At 36.5% G+C, this 17,184-nt stretch overlaps 1 protein-coding gene across 1 annotated transcript in view; it reads right to left on the minus strand.

The window, feature by feature from the left end:
* Positions 1-17,184, minus strand: part of LOC110221854 (phospholipid-transporting ATPase ABCA3-like) — a 227,551-nt gene that overhangs the window by 169,215 nt on the left and 41,152 nt on the right. Inside the window, 1 exon segment of the mRNA XM_078151701.1 lies at positions 8,149-8,408. Within this exon segment, the coding sequence (XP_078007827.1) occupies positions 8,149-8,408 (260 nt within the window).

Below are 17,184 nucleotides of genomic sequence, written 5' to 3' on the forward strand. Positions count from 1 at the left end.
TCAAAACCTTGCCCAAGCAACAAAAGCCCTGAAAATTAAAATGGTCCAAAATAAAAGCAAATGATTGTATAAGACAACAAGAAATATTTAAACAAAGTCAAAGCATATTGCCAAGGAGGTCAATGATAAAAGAAAGGTTCTGTATACATCAAAATATTTATAGTAGCACATTTTGTGATAGCAAAGAGCTAAAAAAAAGCAGACAGCCATTTATTAGGAAATGTTTCAATAAAATGTGGTACATGAATGGAAATGACAGGGTATGGGGCTTTGGACTTCTCCCACTTTGAACTTTCCCATGGATTCCAGAAACCTAGCCCCTGAACTCAGATCCCTGGCATTCCCCTAAGGTATCATCGAATAATTCCTTTAACTGCCCTTTCATTGTGGCCCTTATTGTCTGCACCTGGCCCTACCCTAAATGGCCACTCTTTGATTCCATCTAGACCCACACCTTGACACTATATATAAGTGTCTCATCTTCCCCCATTAGATGGCTCAGATTTTTAAAATCTGGCCAATAGCTGGGATTCTTAAAATTTTGCCCACTTCAACTGGTGTTTTAATAAACCTTGTCTCTGACTGAAAGAAGGCTTGAGTCACATTCTTTTGAGGCAGGACCCATGTCTTTTGCCCTAGGAATTTGGGGTTCCCAATACTCCTAGACTGCAACAGAATGAGAAATTACTATGCTTTAATTAACAATATGATAAGTACAGAGAAGCATGGAATGACTCATATGAAATGATGCAAAGTGAAGAACAAGAAAAATAGACATGACTATAACAAATCAATGGAAAGAACACCAATAACAAAATAACCAGAATTTATTGCTGTGAAATCATAATGCCCCACCTTGAATGATTTGGCCCTTCCCCTGCTTCTTTTCAGAGGCAGGAGACAAATGGATATGGAGTACTGCAATTGTCAACTTTTTTCCATCTATATGTCGTTTAGTTTTATTAAACATTCTTTCCCTTTAAAAAATAATTCTTTGTTATGTTATCCCCAGAACCCCAAGGTAACCAGTCTCACTCCAAGAGACTGAGTTCAGAGTAATAGCTACAGTTATAAAGGACAGTTCTCTGGAAGGTCATGAAGAGAGTTCTACATTGGTAAATATAGCTGATGTAAAAAAAAAAAATTTAAAAATATTTTTTTCAAAATGGAACACAGAAATGGGCTTCCTTAAAAGGTCACTTAGAGAAGCCTAGGAGTAAGAGTGGAAGGTTTTCTTTGAGAAAAATGAGTTCTCTAGGTAATCTGTCTTGGAGACTCAGAGCTTACATACACACCCCACCACCACCATCACAATCACAGCAGCCTTTTGTCCAAAGTTCTTCAGAACAACATTTCTGATAATGAGATTGCATTGAATCTTCTTATCTTGGTCAGACTCTAAACCCAGGCCTGAATTGATTTTATCCCACTCAGGTTTGGGGAGAGACAGATTCCCAAAACTGGGGGTGGTATCCAAATGGCAAGTGATAACAACCCTGTTCACCAAGATTGAGTGACCTGGATCACATACTTAAATACCCTCATTTTAATATAACCCACCTCCCAGTATGACAACCAATTATGTTTGATTTGCACCCTTTGGGAACACCTACTTTTCAAAGGGCATATAACTTTGTACTCCAAAATCCCAAATTAAGCCAGTTCTGAATTGGCCCCCTTGGAGGGGGTCCAGTTTTGGACTGAAACTCCTATGCAATGCATGTCAAGCCAGCTTGAGAGAAATTAAACTGTGGAAACATGTACCCTAACTCGTTTGTCTCTGTAATAAATTGAGGTTCACATCTTGCAGATTATTATGAGAGCAACGATTGGACATTTTAATATCTTTTTAATTATAATTGTATATAGTCAATGTACTTTTAATTTATAACATAGGTATTGTTGCCTATGGGGAGAAGTTGACAAGAAGAATCTTAAATGGGAAATAAGGGCACTAGCCAATTTTGACATATTTATGTAATACTATGCATTAGTAACTTTATATTTTATTCTCTTAATTAGTATTCAGCATAGTGAAGAGTTAAGATATTTCTGAGCCCAAAGAGCAAAACTGGTTGCCTCTATTATGGGAAGAGTTGCCCAGGTATCTGCAGGCTTGATTGCCATCTATTGGCCATGAGAGATAATGCAGCCTGTTAAAAAGTAGCCCCATACCAAGGCAGATAGAAACAATTCTAATACAATGTCACCTGGCGGCTGAGTTAATTCAAGCCTGGTGACTGAGTTCTTACCTATATGATATCACACACAAAAAAACCAATACTACAAGAAAATACTACACAGGTCCTTACTACTATATGTGTATTTGGCACATAAGCATGAAGTATGTCACAGGTTACATAACTAATGACCAATATCAAGAATACAGTATGGTATATACTTGGAGAAGCATTATACTATCACTTGTTATAAATAAGACATCACTTTGAGAACACATTTTTATTTTCACAGAATAGGAAGAAAGCTAATGAAAACTTTATCACTGATCAGAGTGATACACAGGAGATAATTAGTAAGGAAAAGAAAAAGAAAAGAAAATAAATTCCTAAAGAGTTATTATTGCTACCTAGAATTGGAATGGGTTATAGTCTTGTAATTCCCTTTTTAGAAGTTCTTATGTCTTCTGTATTTTAACAAAATAGAACTTACTTCTACTTGTTCCTTTGATAATATTTAATTTCATTCCATCGCTACAAAGAACTTGCTCCCTCAACTATACTTTTGTTAATAAATGTTTCATGATAAACACCTGCTGATTTGAATCATTAGAAAATTTGAAAAAATTATGAGGCTGAAGTGGTGCTCTGAAGAAAGCAAAGTCCAAAGAATTATACATTTGTATAAGTGAAGTACATTTAGCAAAGACTGTAGATGGCAATATTCCAATGTAAATTGGAGGTTATCATGATAGAAATGAGATACTCAGAAGTAAATGAGATACTCACAAGTAAACTTTTTGCCTCCAGATGACAAAAAAATCTTCTGGATAAATCATCAGATCATACCAATGAACTGTAGAATCATTATGTTAGAATGTACATGCCTGGGGAAAGTTGCCTCAAATCAGAAACTGGGCCATCAGAGGAAAGAAAGTGCACACTCTACCACCAATTCAAGTAGAAAATTTGTGATGCTGGCCACACTTCATATATATTCATTAGTAAACCTGAGCATGGATGAGTGTGAGACTCTGTGGGTGTAAAAGGATAGCAATGACCATACTGACACTTTCTATCATCCTTTATCAAATAAGTCTATAGTGTTTTTAAACTCAAACCTATATTTACATATGTAATTTTGTGTTATATTATTGACAGTAATTTTTAAGGAGAGCATGAATTACCAGAGTGCAATCACTGCTTGACTGGTATGTCATTAATAAATTTTAAACTATATTTTACTCATGGGTCTGAAGGAGCCATTCTTCTGAGGTTTCTTGGTCTCATTAATAATAGTTAGATGGGTATTACTATTACTATTTTTTCTTGATGATATAAAATGAAAGGAGCACCAAGGACTTATTTCTCTGGAGTAATTAGGGGAACATAGAGATGGATGAGAATTTACTCCCTCTCTGAAGATCTGTTTAATCTGCCTATACTTACAAGGCTCAAAAATGTATCTACTCCCTTACTATTCCACTGCTATCCCTTATAAGATTTCCAGTAGCAAAAGCTGACTCTAAGGAAATAAGAACAGGAAGAGTAATCTCCTCTTAGGGGCTTCATTAATTATTATGACAGTTTCCAAAAAGGGAAAAGATGTCATTTTTTAAAAAAGAAAAAGCTTCCTTCCTCCCCTTTAGAACCAGTTTTTTAAAAAAGATGATACATTGTAAATCAGCCTTTCCTTCTTTTATAAATAATTCAGAAGAGCAAACTAAAACACTTGGCTGCCTCAGTACCTAGAAACACAGTGATGTACTATTTGGAGACTTCCTTTTAAAAATATTGTACTCAGGAAGAAAGTCTGAGGTCTATGAACGTCTTGTATATAACATTCTATAAAACAGGTTCTACAGCATCCATTCTCTCCATATCAAATTCCTCTATAATTTCACCCATCTTCTTTTCCTTCTCTCCTGTCTCAATAAAGAATTTATTACAACCTCTCTTACTTCCTCTGAGCCTATATTCCAGGCCTATATTCTGGTTCTTTCCTCTTTGCTTATAAACATGATCAAGGCTCTTTCATACTAAAAATAACCTCCCTTGACTTTGCTATCTCCTCGACTTAGCCATCTTATGCTTTCCTACCTCTGCATCCCTATTAATGTCATTCCCTTCTGAAATGTATTCTACCCTCCCTCCTCCTGCCTCCAACCAGCTGTGATTTCTCCTTCCTGTAAATTCTCTCAACACTTTATATAACATTTACAACATTTTGCCACTGTACTTGCTTGAATACATGTATTAACTGTCTGATTATACTGTAAGGTCCCGGCAGGGAGGAACTCTCTTGTGCATTTTTGTAACCCCTAGTGTCTACCACAGTTCATTAAACTTAGTAGAAGCTCAATATCTGTTGAGTTAATGAATAAATAACATGGTGTGAAGAAGAGAAGCTTATACCTTCTTCCTGAATATGAAACAAGGAGGGCAACATTGTTGATTAGGAGTTCTCCATTACTCTTGCATAGGAATGACTAAGGTACAGATTCAAACTGTAGAATATGGAATTTGGGTTGAATGTGAGATATCTTCCAGTATTGGCCTAGGAAATGGAAGAAGTTATCCAATTAAATTCAAGTAATTCCACAAACATTTATTAAGCATCTGACGTGTAGAAGACAGGGCAGCTAGGTGGCCTGGAATCAGGAAGACTCATCTTCATAAGTTTAAATCTGACCTCAGACACCTACTAGCTGTGTGACCCTGGGCAAGTCACTTAATACTGTTTGCCTCCATTTCCTCATCTGTAAAATGAGCTGGAGAAGGGAATGGCAAACCACTCTAGTATCTTTGCCAAGAAAACCCCAAATAGGATCACAAAGAGTCAGACAGGACTGAAATAACTGAACAACAACACTTATACATTTGGGCATCTCTCTAGTACAGTGGGTCCTTTTTAGTGACTTGGGAACCCTTTAGGAGTTGTTGACAAAACTCCAAGTGGCTTGAGCTAAAAATTATTTTTAGGGCAGCTAGGTGACACAGTGGATTGGGTTCCAGGCCTGAAGTCAGAAGACTCACCTTCATGAGTTGAAATCTGGCCTAAGACACTTACTTGCTGTGTGACCTTAGGCAAGTCACTTAATCCTATTTGTCTCAGTTCCTCATCTGTAAAATGAGCTGATGAAAGAAATGGCAAATTATGGATATTACCGGTATCTTTGCCAAGAAAACACTGAGTGGGGTCACAAGGAGTCGGACACAACTGAAAATGACTAAATAACAACAACAATATACAAAAGACACTGTATTAAGTGCTACGTGTACAAACACAAAAATAAGAGGCCCTGTTCTCAAAGACTTTCAATCATACTGATGATTTTTTTAGTTTTATTTCATACATGGTCTTGAAAAGCTAAACTAAAACTAGGTTTTGCTATTTTTCCAACTGGAAACATACTGTTGGAATTACATCTGTTTAGTAATTGTATTTGGGAGATAAAACATCACAATATGTATTGTTGTTATAAATGTAGTACCTACTGGCATTATACCTTCACAGAAATAGTGAACGTGGATTTTAAATCATACTCTGATAGTTCTTTTAGGTAGTCACCATAGTAAGTAGTATTTGATCTAAGTAGTATGTAGTATAGCCCAGAAGAATTTGCTTTATACTTTCCTTTCACTGAATTATTATTTTTGCCTAAGCCTGAGGAAATGATTCAGAGAAAAAGACTTGCAGATTCTGGCACAGAAATGGACTGCCTCTTCTCTATCTGGGATCACAATGATCCTCTTTTATGAGAGAAACAGAAAAAGGACAAAAAGGATGGTGTCTCTGTTCTGTTCTCTTTCTCCTCTCCTATGATACTACAGTCAAAGAATAAATCATAGAAACAATCAATAATTTCATTAAAGTTAATGACAACAAGAAGACAAATACCAAAATTTGTGGGATGCAACCAATGCAGTACTTAGGAGAAAATTTACATCCTAAAATACTTACATCAGCAAAAGAAATAAAGAACAGATCAATGAATGGGCATGTAATTAAAAAAAAAACTAGAAAAGAACAAATTAAAAGTTTCCAATTAAATACCAAAACAGAAATCTCAAAAATCAAAGGAGAGATTAATAAAAGTGAAAGTAAAACAAAACCATTAAATTAATAAATTAGGAGCTAGTTTCATGACAAAAAATCAATAAAATAGGTAAACCACTGGTTAATATGATTTTCAAAAAGGATGAAAATTATCAGTACCAAAAATGAAAAAACTGAATGCAATCAAGATGAAATTAAAGCAATAATTATAAGCTATTTTGCCCAATAATATGCCAATAGAAATGACAATCCAAGTGAAATGGATGAATATTTAAAAATATAAATTTCCCAGATTAACAGAAAAAGAAAGAGAATATTTAAATAACCTTAGCTTAGAAAAAGAAAGGAGCCATAAATGAGCTCCTTAAGAGAAAAATTCCCAGAACCGTATGGATTTACAAGTGAATTGTACCAAACATTTAAAAAACAATTAATTCTAATACTATATAAGCTACTTGAAAAAAACAGGCAAAGAAAGATTCCTACTAAATTCTACATAAATACAGTTTGATACCTAAATGAGGGAAAACAAAAATATAGAAAGAAAACTATAGGCCAATTTCCCTAATGAATGTTGATGCAAAAAATTTTAAATGAAATATTAGCAAGGAGATTATAGCAATGTATCACAAAGATTATATAACAACCAGGTGGAATTTATACCAGGAATTAGGGCTGGTTCAATATTAGGAAAACTATAAGCATAACTGACCATATCAATAACGAAAACAACAAATTATATGATTATATCAATAGATGCATAAAAGGTTTTTGACAAAATAAAATACTCATTCCTATTAAAAACACTAGAATGTTTCTAGATTAGCACAACAGAAATGGAGCTTTTCTTAAAAGGATAAGTAAAATCCACCCAAAACCAAGAGCAACCATTATCTGTAATGGGGATAAACTAGGAGTCTTTGCAATAAGATCAAAGGTGAAGGAAGAATGCCATTATCAGCAGTATTATTCAATATTGTACTAGAAATGCTAGCTATAGCAATAAGACAAGAAAATGAGAAAAAAATATGTACAAAAATGTACAAAAATATTTATAGTAGCTCTTTTTATGGTGGCAACGAATTGGAAATTAAGTGGATGCCAATCAACTGGGGAACGGCTGAAAAAGTTGTGGCATATGATATGATGGAATACTACTGTCTTATAAGGAATAAGAAGGGGGAGCAGCTAGGCGGTACAACGGATAGAGTACCGGCCCTGGAGTCAGGAGGACCTGAGTTCAAATCCTGCCTCAGACACTTGATTGACACTTACTAGCTGTGAGACCCTGAGCAAGTCACTTAACCCCATTACCTAGCCAAAAAACAAAAACAAACAAACAAACAAAAAGAAATAGCAAGAGGGATGGCTTTAGGAAAATGTAGGAAGATTTATATGAACTGATGCAAAGTGAACAGAACTAGAACACTGTGCACAGTAACAACAATATTGTAATGATGATCAACTGTGAAAGACTTACCAACTTTGATAAATATAATGAACCAAGACAGTTCCAAAGGACTCGTGACGAAAATGCTATCCACCTCCAGAGAACCGATGAACTCTAAGAACAAATACTTTTTTTGCTTTCTTTACCTTTCTCGCATTTTTTTGGCAACATGGCTAATATGGAAATATGTTTTGTATGATTTCACATGTATAAATGGTAATATATTGCTTACCTTCTCAATGGGTGGGGAAGGGATTGGAGAGAAGGGGAGAATTTTGAACTCAAAATTTTAAAAAATTAATGCTAAAAATAAATAAGTGAACAAATGAATTAATTATTTAGTTAATGGTCTGAAGAGTAGACATGGGTAAAAATCCTTGGGGTTTGGATGTTTCAGCATGATGGCCAATGATCCAAGTACTACCACTGATAGATACAGTAGTGATTTGATAAAGGGTTACCTTGAATTTTTTTTCTTTTTCCTGAACAACAGCATGGATGATGAAGATTGAACTGCAAAGGAAGCTCAGCATGATCAACATGGAAAAATTGTCCTCTAAGATTGAAATGAATGGGTCCTGAATGTAAGATGGAAACGGGAATCTCTTCATAGTAATGCTGATTTTCTCATACTGCTGAGTCATAGAGTGATTCATGTGGTAATACATGATTTCTCTGTTGACAGCATGTTGCAGAGACAGAAACCCTTCTCGGAAATATTCTAAATGAAAAAGCAAAGGACACTAAGCACAACAGATTGAGAAACACCACAGATGAACATCAACTGATGAATTAGGGAAGTCAGACCTGCCCACTCACAGAATTAGATGAATTAAGTCATGAAAGACATTCCCACAGTGCTCAGTCTGAGGGATGGCAGAAAGCTACAGAAGTGGCCAGTGTAATAGCTCCTCTTAAATATCCATCCCTATGGCCCTGCTAATTTCAGGGCCTTCTGAAATTTAATGCTCCCTCTGGATATAGTCTGTAAGTACATAGAGACAAATGTCAATGAAAAGGAACTTCTCTTGATATTAACAGAATCTATATAAATTTAACTTAATTGAGATGAGGTAATACAATAAGACACCATGGAAAAGATCAATGCTGTTGCCACTGCAGAAGTAATTGCCATAAAGGTAGCTCCTGAGTACTGGGACAAGTCCTTAATTAATCTTAATAGTAAGCCTATCCTGTTAAGTTTCTACATTTTCCCATATAAACAGAGTCCTAAATCCCATTGATATGGGACTCTCATCTCATTAGTGGAGAAGGGACTCTCTCCTCCCTGCAGCTGCATAAGGGGAAGGGTGCTGATCTCCACCAATAAGGAGGGTTTTGGGATGTGGGTTACACCCACTTCCCTGCTTAACTATTTTATCTTTGAATGCAGAATATTTAAAAAGTGAATACCAAGAAAATATTTACATTCCCACTAGGTAAAAGGGACTAGGATTAGCAATACTTCACTCTGTGAAAGGAAGAAGAGACATCTGAGGTCACTTTTCTTTGAAATACAAGAGAAGTACTGAGATTCAGATAATAAAACATTAACAAATTATCAGAGCTACTTAAGTGTAATATAATGGTAGCTATCTTTATGTGAAATGGTGTGTGTGTGTGTGTGTGTGTTTGTGAGAGAAAGAAAGAGAAAATGAGAGAGTGTATTTATTATTATCCCCATTTTATAGATGAAGAAACTGAGACTGACAGGAATTAGCTGATTTTCCCAGTCACACTGGGCAGTTAATAAGTAACTGAAGCAGAATTTGAACCAAGGTCTTCCTGTCTCCAAGGCTAGCACTCACACACTCTGTGAGTGTGTGTATGTATGTGTGTGTGTGTGTACATGTATGTTTATAGAGAGGTAGCATGGATAGAATTGGAGAAGCTTCTACATCTGGGAGTTATCCATACCAGTGAAATGACAGGTTCAGTTGCTATCCCTGTGGATGTGTGTATACACGCATACATATGTATGTACACATGTTTGTATATATTGATACAGGGCAGAGAGGTGGCAGAGTGGATAGTGTAATGGGCCTAAAATTAGGTGGACTCATCTTCATGAGTTCAAATCTACAGTTTCCTCATCTGTAAAATGAGCTGGAGAAGGAAATGGCAAACTACTCCAGTATCTTTGCCAAGAAAACCCCAAATAGGATCACAAAGAGTTGGACACAACTGAAATGAGTGAACAACAACAATACATAAATATGTGTATATATCTATCTATCAACATACATATGACTCTGGGAACTTTGAGAGTGTTATTCCCTATAACCGACATTAGAAATGCAACCCTGATATTGAATCATCCTTCCTGATATAAGGACCTGGATACAGTTTGGAGGGTGTCTCACATAAAATCTCTCTGACTTACACTCCCAGCCATGGAAACCCTAGGAACTTAAATATCTAGCTTATTTTGTTTCCCAAAAAGAGAAAAAAAATTTATTTATACAACAAAAATATGGAAAGAACTCTTATCCAAGACCACAGACAGTCAAGAAAATTTTATTTCCTATTTTTCAGGAATCTATATAGTCCTTGTGAATTATAACACTGCCCTATGACTGATCTTTAGAAAAAGAACTTTCCCACTGGGGACATACCTGGTCTACACAACACACAGTATCAATGAAAGGCAAGCCCTGAGATTGCTCCTCATCATATTTCTGCACCTAGACTGAAGCCCTTATTCTGGTACTTAGTTTTATGGTTCCCTAATATACTAATTTCTCTCTTCCACTTTGGCATTATATCACTATGCTACCAATTCAGCATCTATATATGGTACTCCTTCCCTTCAAAAGCCATAAAAATATGACACAGGTCTCTCTTCAGATCCATGTGTGTTCTTAACATCTGTACTAACTCCTGTCTACATCTGGACTGTTCTCAATTGTGTCTCCTCTTCAGAGGTCCACGATATCCCTCTAATATGGGAGCAGTTCCTTTCTTGCAATGTACTTTAGGAATCAATCACACAAAAGGGGAGAATGGCTTTTACCTGACTACTCTTTACAAATGAATGACCATTTCTCCCCCAACCCTGTTAAAAAAAATTTAAGTCCTGGGTGAGCTAGGTGGCTCAGTGGATAAAGCACTGGTCCCAGAGTCAGGAGGATCTGAGTTCAAATCCAGCCTGATACACTAGCTGTGTGACCCTGGGCAAGTTACTTACTTGCCTCAAAAAAAAAATTTAAGTTCTTGCAAGTTACACTAGACGTATATATACTACCTCCAAGTGTACATTATGTAATAGCCATGAGACACACATTGCAGGTGATAAGATTAAATTGATTACTGTATCATTTTTTATTGATCCTATTTATAGTTACAAGTTTAGAAATCCAGTTCTGCTCATCATTGTTCTATTCTTGCCTCAAAGAAATCTGCTATCCTTGAGGAAAGCAGGAGGACATCAGGCAGTCTGGTCCAGCATCTGCACATCAGGCAGTCTGGTCCACTATCTCTGACCTTGGGGGTGGACTCAAACAATGAACACTCCTTAGTCACAGGAGCAAAGCAAGGAGCTGTTGCTAGTCCCTCATTCCCAAATTCCAACTAATCATCTTGTTCCCCATGCTTCAGCGATGTAACCAACCATGTTGTCCTCAACCCCATGATGTCACCAACCCTACATCCAACCGTGTTATTTCCCCACTTACTCTGTTCTGTTCTTTGTTCCGTACTCCCCAAAAACTATAAAAATGGAGCTGTCCTATTTGGGGTCTTTGGCTTAGAAACTGAGGCAGCCGTGCACCCACTCTATTGTAGGTTCATGCTCTAATAAACTGTTATCTTGCTCAATGAAATTTGCCTCAGTCTACCTTTGTTGAGTTTTACTCCTGACATAGCCACATATGGTTAATTCTTTACATATTCTATTATCTGTGTACCATCTTGCTCCAAACGACATACACTGTCATGCATCAGCAAATATAAGGGGGCTATTCAGATAACATTCTTGCTCATCATCCCCAGGACAGCACAGTTGATGAGAGACTGGTTGGATAATCTCAGCAAAAGGTGATTAAGTGCAACTTCTGAATTCCTGGCCTCCCTATATCTTTGGTTCCAATAGCCTAATATCCCAATTATGAGGCTGTGAAGTGACAAAGTAGGGGTATATCCATTCCTTAAGGAACCAGGTCCACCAATAGATGGTCTCTGCTCCCTGAACACCTCCAAAACTGTGTACTGGTAAGCAAGGGGGAGGATTCCAGATCTAGCTCCTCTTCCATATTGGCAGGACACTGAGATAGCCCTGGTATCCTTTCTTATTCCCAAATGATATATCCAAACTTGGCTCCCTTATTATTTAAATTTTGACCTAGATCCTCCCTTTATGAGAAGTTCTTTGGTGCCAGTTGTCCAAGGGTTTATAACATACAGGGCTCTGATGAGACCCAGTTCTTCAATTCTCCCATGTTCCTGTCCATGTATTTAAAAAGCAGCCTAATGAGCTCTCCTATGGACATTGTCTTTATGGGATGCATACCATTTTCTGCAGTAATTTTGTAGACCAGAACAATAGCTGGTCTTGGCATCACTTAATACTGGACAGTTCATTATATTATGTTTTCAAGAGACCGCAAGATTTCATAGGTGGATTCTATTCCCTTCCTAGAGCTCTGGACAGCAAAGTTAAGCACTAAACTAGTGCTTATTCTTTTCCACACTCTTCTAATTTCTCAGTAGAGTGAATTATTGGTCATGATCTTTTTTATCCTTAAGAGAATCCAAAGACTCAGAAGTTATCTGTAACCAATGTTCCAACATCAACATGTATGGAGTAAAGCCTGTGGCATCTTTTTTGGTGGCATTACACGCATGTTCTAAAAATGTCATGTAGTAACTCCACTGAGTCATTTATTTAGGCTTCAGTGTTCCAAGTATATAAGATATGATACAATTAGTACACTCTAGTTGTGGGTCTCCCTTAGGAGACCTAAGGATGATCTGGTGTATATAGGTTAGGACTTCTAAGCTCCTTAAGCACAAAAATCTCAATGCTGATAATGATGAATACAGGAAGGGAAATCACACACAGAGAAATCACTCTCTTATAACATTTTGGTATTTAGACAGGAAGTGTGGTAGAGTAGCTAAGAGTCATGAGTACTTTGGTTGAAGTCCCGAGTCTGGCACGTACTAGCCATGCAAACACAAGCAGGTTACTTAACCACTCAGTATCCCCACGCAACTCTCAAAGACAGAAGTTTTTAACATGGATTCATGAATGTGTAGCTTAATGACATTTTTGTAACCCAGGTTCAAACCTGTGTCATTTACAAAAGATACTCTTCATTAGTGGAGAGAACGATTACATGATACTATGTGAAGGGTAGAGTTGGCCTGAATTTGGAAGAGGAGAGACCTACTTAATTCTAGTGCCTGTGTTCTGTTGATCATCTCCAATTTTTCATACACACACACACACACACACACACACACACACACACACACACGCACACATACAGACACTTATGTACATACCCAGACAATATATACACACACATATAAAAGTCTCTCTGAAAAACTCTGGAATCAATTGTGAGATATGGGAGACACAAGCACAGGACCACCCAGACTGCAATAAAGAAGACACTGTGCTCTATAAGCAAAACAGAACTGCAATAGCCCAAAATAAACATGAGATGTATAAATTTAGAGACATCTCCATTCTAAATGTTCACGTGGACTATTTGGGCTCGACTTGTAGTAGAGCCTTCTGAGCTCTCATTGGTCTGATCAGCCACAGTCAGACACACTATCCCTGCACCCCAATACAGCAAGGTCATTTTGGTCCTTTTCAAGAACAAAAGGCAACAACCAACACATATATACGTATGTACATAAATATATAGAGATAGATATATAGATGTATACACACATACATATATGTATGTATATATAAAATCTTAATATATAATGTGTGTATATGGATATATAGATATATATATATATATATATATATATACCCATAGAGATAGATATAGATATAAACAGCTGCCTTGTTTATGCATTTATAAACATGCCTTGTCTGCACGTTCTCTCCTCATTAGATTATGAGCTTCCTAATAGGGTCTACCTTTTGCCTTTCTTTGTAACTACAGGACTCAACACAGTGCCTGGCACATAGCAGGAACTTAATACTTCCTGGTTAAATGTCTAACTGACCAAGTCTGAGCTTGACTCCAATAATCTGCAGAATTCAGGCCAAGGAGACAGTAACCAGACCCTGCCCTGGTTAAAACTACTTTGGGAACACCAAAAGTTTGCAGGCCCAAGCAACCTGAGATGACTCTGAGATCCTGGAATAACAACACTCAATACCCTTAAGAAAACAGCAATAGCACCAGCATAGACCATCCCTGCAAAACTGCACAAAGACCAGCACTGACATCAAGTCCAAAGATAGGAAACAGTGTGGAAGAATGAGTCAACAACAAAAGAATCCCACCATATATAGCTACTGTGGCGACAGAATACCCGTCTAGAAGAAGAGAATGACTACACAACAAAGCCTCAAAGAAAAACAGAGTTTGAACAAAAGTTCAGCTAAACTATATATAAGACATGAACAGGATTTTTTTTGAGTTAAAAATCATTTTAAAGGAGAAATTAAAATTTTAGAAGAATTTTTTTAAAATTAAAACTATAGAAAAAGGCAAAAAGTAGAAGAAAGTGTAAGATATATAATAGCAAAAATAATTGGACTGAAAAGTAAATCAAAGAGAAATGATTTAAGAATCATCAGACTACTGGAAATCACCTTACATAATTACAGTGTATAAACAGAAGACTATACAAATAAGGGGGAAAAAAATGGGTATAGTGAACAATACTTAAAATTCATATGAATCTGACAAAGTAGAGAAGATACACACATACACATTTGGTTGTAGAAATATATTTTACTGAAGAGAAAAACAGGAAGGAAAGGGAAGAGTTATGAGGAGAGAATGAGAGGAAAGATAGCTACAGGAAGAGATTAGTTACAGGAAAAAACTAATCAGAGAATGAGTAATGAAGAAGAGTTTAAAAAGAAAGGTAACAGGATGTGATTGAGCTCTGAGAGAGAAAAAAAAGAAGAGGGGCAAGGAAGCAAAAGGAGACTGTCTCAAACAAAGAATACTGCTGCTGAAAAAAAAATTCTTGATTACCTCTTCACCCTTGTATTCTTTATACAAACAGGGTAAGGGAGAGGGATAAATAAAGAAAAAAGTATAAGACAGAATAGGATATGGAGAAATAAAAAAATTATCCTAACTGTGAATGGGATAAAATTGCCCATGAAAAGGAAGAGGACAGGGGGTAGTTAGGTGGCGCAGTGGATAGAGCACTGGCCCTGGATTCAGGAGGACCTGAGTTCAAATCTGACCTCAGACACATAACATTTACTAGCTGTGTGACCCTGGGCAAGTCACTTAACCCCATTGCCTAGCCAAAAAAAAAAAAGAAAGAAAGAAAAGGAAGAGGACAGCAAAATAGAAACCAGAATTCAACCATGTATTAAAAGGTACAAATTCAAAACATAAAGATTCACACAGAGTTAAAATAAGCAGCTGAAACAAAATCTACTGTGCTTCACCTGAGGTCAAAAAGTAGGACTATCAATCATGATTTCAGATAAGGCAAAAATAAAAACAGGCTTAATTAAAAGCAAAAACAAGGAAACTACATTATGTTGAAAGTGCCAAGGACAAGAAATTAATATTAATAAAAATGTGCACTGAATGGTATAGGATCTACATGCTTAAAGGAAGGATATCCATATTTACAGGGAGGAGACAGTAAAAATATGATAGGAGAGGGAAATCAATGTACTCCTTTCAAACCTAGACAAATTTAACAACAACAAAAAAGAAACAAGGTAAGGCCCTGAAGAGAATTTTAGAAAAGTTAGACCTCTGTACCACATCACACCTATCAGAATGGCCAACATAACAAAACAGGAAAATGATAAATGTTGGAGAAGATGTACAAAAATTGGAACACTAATGCATTATTGGTGGAGTTGTGAAATGATCCAACCATTCTGGAGAACAACTTGGAACTATGCCCAAAGGACTATAAAATGTTCATACCCTTTGATCCAGCAATAGCACTTTTTTTTTGGGGGGAGGGGTTGTCTTTTGGCTAGCCAATGGGGTTAAAAGTGACTTGCCCAGGGTCACACAGCTAGTATGTGTTATATGTCTGAGGCCAGATTTGAACTCAGGTCCTCCTGAATCCAAGGCCAGTGCTCTATCCACTGCACCATCTAGCTGCCCCTTAGCAATAGCACTTCTAAGGGCTATATCCCAAAGAGATCATACAGATGGGAAAGGGACCCACATGTACAAAAATATTCATAGCAGCTCTTTTTGTGGTGGCAAAGAATTGGAAATTGAGAGGATGCCCATCAATTGGGGAATGGCTGAGCAAGCTGTGGTATGTGAATGTAATGGAATACTATTGTGCTATAAGAAATGATGAACAGGTTGACTTCAGAAAAACCTGGAAAGACTTGTATGGTCTGATGCTGAGTGAAGTAAGCAGAACCAAGAGAACTTTGTATACAATAACAGCCACGTTGTACAATGACTAATATTGATAAATTTAACCCTTCTCAGCATTACAAGGATCTAAGACATCTCCAGAGGCCTCTGGATGGAAAATGCTGTCCATATCCAAAGAAAGAACTATGGAAGTCGAATCACTATCACTTATTTTTGCCTTCTGTTGAGTTTTGTTTCATCTTTCTGATGGTTCCTCCTATTGGTTTTAATTTTTACTTACAACTTCACTAATGTGAAAATATGTTTAATAGGAATGTAAATATTTAGCCTATATCAGAATGTGTGCCATCTTGGGGAGGGTGGTGGGGAGGAAGGGGGAGAAAAATTTTCAACTCAAAAGCATATGGAAGTGATTGTTGATAAAATAAACCAATAAAATTTAAAAAAACATAAAAAAAAGAAAAGTTAGACCTCTGGCAGTTATTTAAAGGAAATAGAATGAAATATAAATCTTTTTCAGCTGTGCATGGTATCTTAGCAAAAACCAATTATTAGGGCATAAAAACCTCACAAACAAACATAGAAAAAATTAAACACATCTTTCATGGAACATAATATAATGAAACTTGTATTAAATAAAACATCATTGAAGAAATATTTAAATTAATTCAAGATGCTTTTCAGATCAGGTAAACAACAAGATAGAAGACTAGACATTTTCTTTGATCTCAGCCTCTCAAACTCTCCAAAATAGAATTAACGCACCAAAGATAACTTCAGCTGCCTCCATGGTCTGTAACATCCAGAATCCAATAAAAGGTTAAAAAACATGCTGATATCCACTGACTTAGAGCTCACTCACCACCCCTTTCCTACCTCCCACACTACTGGCAGGATGCATAGTGAGAAGCTAAGGATCATACGTCTCTCAGAAGAACATGGCAGGATAAAAAACTTTAACACTATAATGAAGTAAATAATAAA

Source organism: Phascolarctos cinereus, unplaced genomic scaffold (assembly GCF_003287225.1).
Source record: "Phascolarctos cinereus isolate Bilbo 61053 unplaced genomic scaffold, phaCin_HiC Scaffold_4;HRSCAF=312, whole genome shotgun sequence".
Classification (NCBI taxonomy): Eukaryota; Metazoa; Chordata; class Mammalia; order Diprotodontia; family Phascolarctidae; genus Phascolarctos; species Phascolarctos cinereus.